Source organism: Vigna umbellata, chromosome 9, assembly GCF_029865625.1.
Source record: "Vigna umbellata cultivar VRB3 chromosome 9, Vumbellata_1.0, whole genome shotgun sequence".
Taxonomy (NCBI): Eukaryota; Viridiplantae; Streptophyta; class Magnoliopsida; order Fabales; family Fabaceae; genus Vigna; species Vigna umbellata.
The window spans coordinates 12,550,203-12,556,834 of record NC_142173.1 but is presented as its reverse complement, the minus strand read 5'-3'; the positions used below and the strand labels follow the sequence as shown (position 1 = coordinate 12,556,834).

General features: G+C 38.0%; 1 protein-coding gene and 1 pseudogene across 1 annotated transcript; both read right to left on the bottom strand.

Moving 5' to 3' along the window:
- LOC148192586 (uncharacterized) lies at positions 1–4,741 on the bottom strand. Its single transcript, XM_088099238.1, has 3 exons — positions 3,863–4,741; positions 1,102–1,473; positions 1–627 (listed from the first exon to the last, which is right to left on the bottom strand). The coding sequence occupies exons 1-3, from the start codon at positions 4,739–4,741 to the stop codon at positions 1–3; spliced, it is 1,878 nt and encodes a 625-aa protein (XP_087955364.1).
- A 143-nt stretch (positions 4,742–4,884) lies between these two features.
- On the bottom strand, positions 4,885–5,796 carry LOC148192585 (uncharacterized; annotated as a pseudogene).
- Between the last annotated feature and the right edge of the window lie 836 nt (positions 5,797–6,632).

The window sequence follows — 6,632 nt, the reverse complement described above, 5'->3', positions numbered from 1 at the left end:
TCAAGAGAAGTGAGTAGGATGTACAAATGAGTGTGGATTCCTGTATGGGCGTGGCACCTTCTTGAAAATAGCTCTCACAAGCTCAACATAAAATGGAAATTGCATCAGTGCATAGATAGTGATCGGAAACCAAGTGGCAACATAAACAGGGAGGAGTATCATATTGTACTTTTCATTGAGCACAAAGAAATGTGCAGCCCAAAAGGAAACGAGCATTGAAGCAACGGATGCAAAAAGAGAACCTAAGCCAAAAATAAGCTTCAAGGGCAAGCTGAGGTGGAAATGTTGAACCTGTTTTGGAGAAGTGAGTATGGCGAGGAACATTACCAGTGCGGTGATGGAGAAGCCAAGTCCTATAAGGGAAGCAATGGAAAATACATCAAACTCAGGTTTGCCACCTAAGATAGGTTTTCCGTTCTCGGTGCTGCCGGGGACGGTGGTCGATGTTGCGAAGGAGATGCCGGCGATGAGAGCTGCCACAACTGAGCCAGAATTGGATAAGTCCTTTAGGGCCTCTGAGCAATCTTTCACTTTCTGAATGTGTTCCAGCTCATAGATTTCCCATGCAGTTTTATCATCTTTGTTGCGTCTGTAAATGAATTCTTTCGGCACTAGACCACTGATGTACTGCTCCATGCATAATACAATTATTGTGTATATTAAAGTGTAATGCAAATTCTAGAAGAATGTAGAAGCTTCTTAGATAGAAGAATTGACATGTAATACAAGTTCTAGAATATTATAGAAAAACCTAAGATAGGAAGAAAAATCAAGAATATTCTACATAGGTAAAAATCTAGAACATTCCACATAAGTTGTGGCTAGTATGTTCTAGAATAATCTATGGGTCTATAAATACCCATGAACTCTACCATTTGATGTATGTAGCCAACATCTATCATTTGTATGAACCAACATCTACTACAACTAAAGACAACTACAACACTTCTTCCAACTACTACTTCTACATTCAACTATCTCTACATTTTCTCTATCCCATCAACTACTCCTTTCACAACCTTAAAATACTAACAGTGTATACGGTGAAAGATATCGAAAGATATAATTTATAAATACATACATATATATATATATACATACCTGATACCACTTGATATCCCATATCATTTGCATGGTAGTACCAGCTCTTTGGTTGCTTGATGTACCAGCTGCTAAGTGTAACACGGTGTTCTCTCTGTTATCCCTTTCTAAAATTAAGCTATCAAAAGTTTCCTTTTTCAAAATGTTACGTAACATCTCAACAACATTTACTTGCTTATTCTTCACTGCCACAAGCAATACATTTTCACTTTTAGGGCTAGTTTCATATACGACACTTGATATTTTAGTTCGAAGTTCAGACACAATTTCCGTAATGCCGTTTCTTGCTGCTGTCAAAAATGCCGACAACCTTTCCTCCTTTGTTTCTGCAGATTCCAGCGTCCGATTGAGAACTGACAAGGATACACTCAACTGTTTAGGATTTGTTATATAAAACAGATAAAAGTACTTGTCCAAATTACTATTTTTTTAATTTCTTTTTTTACAGATAAATGTCTATAAATAGTCTTATATTAACAGAAATTACCCTTGATCAATTTAATTTCTTTATCAAAACCCAGCCTATAAAAGTTGTGTCAATTGTAAGTAATAAAGCTAAGATGGTTTAATTTTAAAACATTTTTATCTAGTATTATATTGACAAATAGTTAAAAAATGACATCATATTTTCCTTCTTTTCGTAAATTTTAAAAAATGTGCAAATATTTGTAATTTAATTTTCGAGTATCTTAAATATGTTGTAAAACCTGTATTGCATAAGATTTTTCTTCCGTAGTTTGTGCGTGCTGAAGAATCAGATGATGCAGTTTTTGTGAAGTGGTTTTGACCACGTGCTTTGTAACCTCCCTAGGTATTGAGCTTCCAGTGTCTTCCGCAAGCTAGGAACTGCTAACGTTTATTTTGCAACGTTTTAATTAATTAAAATATTATTTTTCTTAAAGATATTTTGGATTTTTAGATCATGGGCTTGATCCATGAACTCTATAAATAGGGAGTTTCTCCTCTATTTCAAGACACACAAAAATTCATTATTTCTTATTCTCTTTTTTTGAGTTTTATTCTTTAGCTTTTTTTTTCTTCTAAAATTATTTTGGGTTATTCTTATACTCTATTTAGAGTTCTTTACTAGTTCCGAGATCCTCAGAAATTTCTAAGAAATTACTGTTGTATCCTGGGGCTTGCACAATACACCGCGGATAAGTCCTTAAAAACAGTAATCTGTTGGTGATTTTTATTCTATTATTGTCAGTTTCGCACAACAAAATAAAACTTTCAGAAGATAGGTAATAATAACTTGATAATTTGTTCTAAAGCTCTTTCCGAAGGGCAACTATGCCAGCTTGTTCCAATGTTTATTTTCTTTTCCTCAAATTCTGAGAATTTGTTTTCGCCTCGGTTTAACCACACGCGCGACATAAAAACTTATTAAAAAATATAAAACTAATTATAATTCTTTTAATAAATAAATATTTATGTTATTATTAACTTAACCGACGTTAACACAGTGCATAAAATTGACTCTAATATGATACAAAAGTGAAGACCTAGTGCGAGAAGAGAAGAGAAGAGTGATTAGGTGGAAAGTGAAGATGAAATCAAAGACAATGACAGTGGTGTAGAGAGTAGATGAATAATTGCTTCCGTGAGTGTACAAAGAGGTTGGGGGAGACCTAAACGCAGACCCCACTGTGTTGGGTTCACACTGCCTGGCAGGAGGAGGTGGGGCAAGATTGTCAATGGAGGTGTGGTAATGGGCGCCAGTGGAGGTGAAAGAAAGTATGGAGGTGTAGTGTAGTAGGTAGGAGTGGAAGAAGAAGATGATGACAAATTCGTCTTTTCATTTGGCTTATGGAGGTGCATGAAGAAAGTATGGAGGTGTAAGAATAAATACCCTTATTTTTAATCTAGAAGGCCATACTTAAAGATGACACTTATCTTTAAGCATAATTTTCATCTCTCACTTTGTATATATAAAGCTCATCATAGTCATTTTCTTCAACTACATTCATTTTTCTCTTTTACACACATCTTCGTTATCTATATTTTTTTCCTCATCTCCTTCATCAATATTCTCCTAATCTCTTTATTCACATCCATTCCTTTTATTCACGCTCATCTCCTTCACATACTAGATTTTTCTTTCCACTTTTTTTTTCATGATGAGGTATCTTAGGGTGAGATATCTAGGCAGAGGGTTCTTGTTGTGTTTTCTGCCGCTGCCGCCATCGAAAAGGTTGTCGTAGTTGTTGTTTACTGTTCTTTCGAGAGGTCCTCCCAGTTAGCTGCCACTATGATCATTAAGATAAGTTTTGATATATCTGATGCTCGTGTTTGTAGGATCTTTTTGTTTGGTTTTGGTTGTTAAATACGATTGTTAAAAGAGTTGGTAATTGGTTGTAAACTTTAGGAGGTCCATAATTGAGTAGAACCTTGTGCTTGTCCTCCTCATGTTTTGGGTGAGTGATCCATAGATGAGTACATGGTTTGTCTCCTAGAAGTCATAATCACCATGAATCTGTTGGAACAGAGCAAGAACACAAACAACACCGAATTTTTGTATATTCACACTGATCTCAAAATCAACTATTTACAAGTATAGAGGCCCAGTATTTATAAAATGAAAAGCAACTGTCAAGGACAGTTAATCAACAACTATCCTGGCCAACTAACTAACTAACACTCGGCTTAACTCTAACACTCCCCTCTAAGCCGCACACTTAGAGGTAGCACCCATCCTTGCCAGCCTATCTCGCGTACCACGTTGAGACCGAACGGTGTTTTTGGGACTCATAGAACTCACACTTGCCAGTCCATTGAGCAACTGTTCCTGCCAATCACGTAACGAAGGCAGATGCCAACTTGCGCGAGCTGTGCGACCAAGACCGAACGGTTTGAAAGAGCGACTAAGTGACATGACCAAACGGTTTGAGTGCGGTTGCCAGTTTGATGCTCTTGAGTGACGCCTTGCTCGGTTGAATGAATGTTGTGGTCGGGTGTGGTTGAATGACGTGACCGAACAGTGTTCGCCATGTCTCGGTTCTCCTGTGACTCTCAGACTGAATGACGTGACCGAACGGTGTTCGCCATGTCTCGGTTCACCAGTGACTCCCCATGCTTCTTTGGCAGCATTCCCTTCAACGCTTTTCTTCTTCTTCCCAATTGGAATGCCAACTAGCTTCCAGATTCCATTCTTCCTAACTGAATCAACTTCTTCTCTCATTGGATCCTTCCACACAAATTTCTTCAAGGCCTCGGTTTGACCGATCGGTTTTGCGCCTGCTATATTCAAGGCTTCTGCTTGACCGAACGGTTCTGCACCTACAAACATAGCTACGTGCACCAGAACTTCCTCATTACCAGTCTGTGTATCAGTATTCATCTTGCCAGATTCTTCACACATTGCAAACTTCACTAGGTTGATCTGAAATGTTTTATCCTTCGAGATCTTGCTCCTCAAGATCAGGTTTTTCTTTTTATCAAACACTTCAATCTTATTGAAGCCTCCCATTACTACCGTAAAACCCTTTTGAATTAAGTGGCCAATACTCAGAAGATTGTACCTTATTGCAGGCACAAACAACACACCGGTTAGAATGGCACGCGAGCCATTCTTCCTTCTGATAACAACATCACCAACTCCCTGTACCTTTGAAGTGTTGTCATCAACAAATTTCACCATACTCTTCTTGGTTTTATCAAAATTTACCAACCATTCTCTATGGCAAGTCATATGATTCGAACATCCCGAATCCAAATACCACAGTTTATCTTGAGAATGTGAACTTACTTTAGATGTAGTTGTCATCAATATGATGGGTTCTTCTAAATCAGACTCTCCACTTGAGCTGCGTAGGCCTCCTTTCCTTGAATCTTCTTATGTTCTTCCTTTTCAGCATAGCACTCACTAGCGTAATGCCCATACCTATGACAATTAAAACACTCAATATTCCTCTTGTCCTTCTCGTGGAAATTCTTCTCATATTTGCCTTCCTCCTCTGTTGAAGACTCATTCTGGTCAACTTTGTTCCTATCTTTTCTCCACTTCCCTTTACCATGTTTCCCTTTCCATTTCTTGGTTGTCTTCTTCTCTTCATTTTTGACGTGTTGAATTTTCAATGCCTGCTCATCGGTTTTTATAGGATTTCTTTCCCGCATCCTCATTTCATACGCCTCTAGAGAGCTTTGCAGTTCCTCTATCTTGAGGTTTTCAAGATCTCTAGACTCCTCTATTGCCACCAGAATATGATCAAACGTCGAAGGCAGTGACCGCATGATTTTCTCAATTACCATGAGATCAGTAACAGTGTTACCACAACTTTTCATCTGGTTAGAAATTGAGAGTATTTTATTGAAAAACTCACTCACCTTATCACCATCCTCCATCAGTAGGTGCTCATACTGTCTCCTCAACACCTGAAGCTTTACCTTCTTCACTTTTTCCCCTCTGGCATAGCAGCCCACCAAGATGTTCCATGTGTCTCTTGCTGAAGCCGCATTTTGTATCTTCTCAAAATGCATATCGTCCACACACTAATGGATAATCAACAAGGCTCTATCATCTTTCCTTTTAAACTCCTCTTTCTCTGTGCCGCGCAAATCAGATGCAACAATCACTCCCTTCATCACGCTGCTGACATCTTGAACACGAAACAAGACTCGCATTTGTGTGCTCCACCTGCTCTAGTTCTTGTCTGTGAGAACAGGTAGATTAACGGACATATCTCTGCTGGCCATTCTTTACACCCTTGATCTTTCACCAAGAAACACAGTCTTGATCTTCTTCACGCTTCAATCACCTTTCCGCCAAGCCTCCGCTAAGCCCTTGATGATTTCTGAAGCTCCTAAGTCACGAACCTGAAGCTTTGGATACCACTGTTGGAACAGAAGAAGAACACTACAACATAGACGACCGAGAACGACCCAACAAGAACACGAACAGCACCGAACGACCAAGCCCTTTGCACTGAACAGTCAAGGAGATGAGCAGAGAAAGAAAGAGTAAAACTCAAATGCACAAAAATTTTCGTATATTCACACTGATCTCAAAATCAACTATTTACAAGTACAGAGGTCCAATATTTATAAAATGAAAAGCAATTGTCAAGGACAGTTAATCAATAGTTGTCCTGGCCAACTAACTAACTAACACTCGGCTTAACTCTAACAGAATCTTGCTTCCAACTGTGTTGTCACACGGTTCAAAACAATTGGACAACAATGCCTTCCTCTTTATGATATTTCATATAAAATATATTTTATGTTTTTTTTTGGCTTCAAGTACTAACGGATCAAATGTGATTTTGGTGCTTTAGATTAGGTAATTTGTAAAGAAAAGAAAAGAAAGGAAACGTACCACATAAATAAAATTGGCTTCTTGTTTACTAATTTCTTTCCAGCTAATATAAATAATTTTTGTTCAAGTTATATGCCAAGTTTTGAACCAGTGGGTCTTCCCAAGAGCATACATGAAGGAAAATGTGAAGGTAAGGGTGTTCGAGGTGTCAGAATTTAAAGTGTTAGTATAAAAGAAGTTGATCAAGCTCATTTGTACATCTTAAACAACATTGTTG

What these genes read in the sequence shown, in the direction of transcription:
- LOC148192586 (XM_088099238.1), bottom strand. Translation starts at nt 4,741, where the DNA reads ATGGTGAAATTTGTTGATGACAACACTTCAAAGGTACAGGGAGTTGGT. An exon ending in TGCTCAATGGACTGGCAAGT is followed by an intron (nt 1,474 to 3,862) that starts GTGAGTTCTATG and finishes AATCCTAAACAG; the next exon opens with TTGAGTGTATCCTTGTCAGT. An exon ending in GGGATATCAAGTGGTATCAG is followed by an intron (nt 628 to 1,101) that starts GTATGTATATAT and finishes TGCATGGAGCAG; the next exon opens with TACATCAGTGGTCTAGTGCC.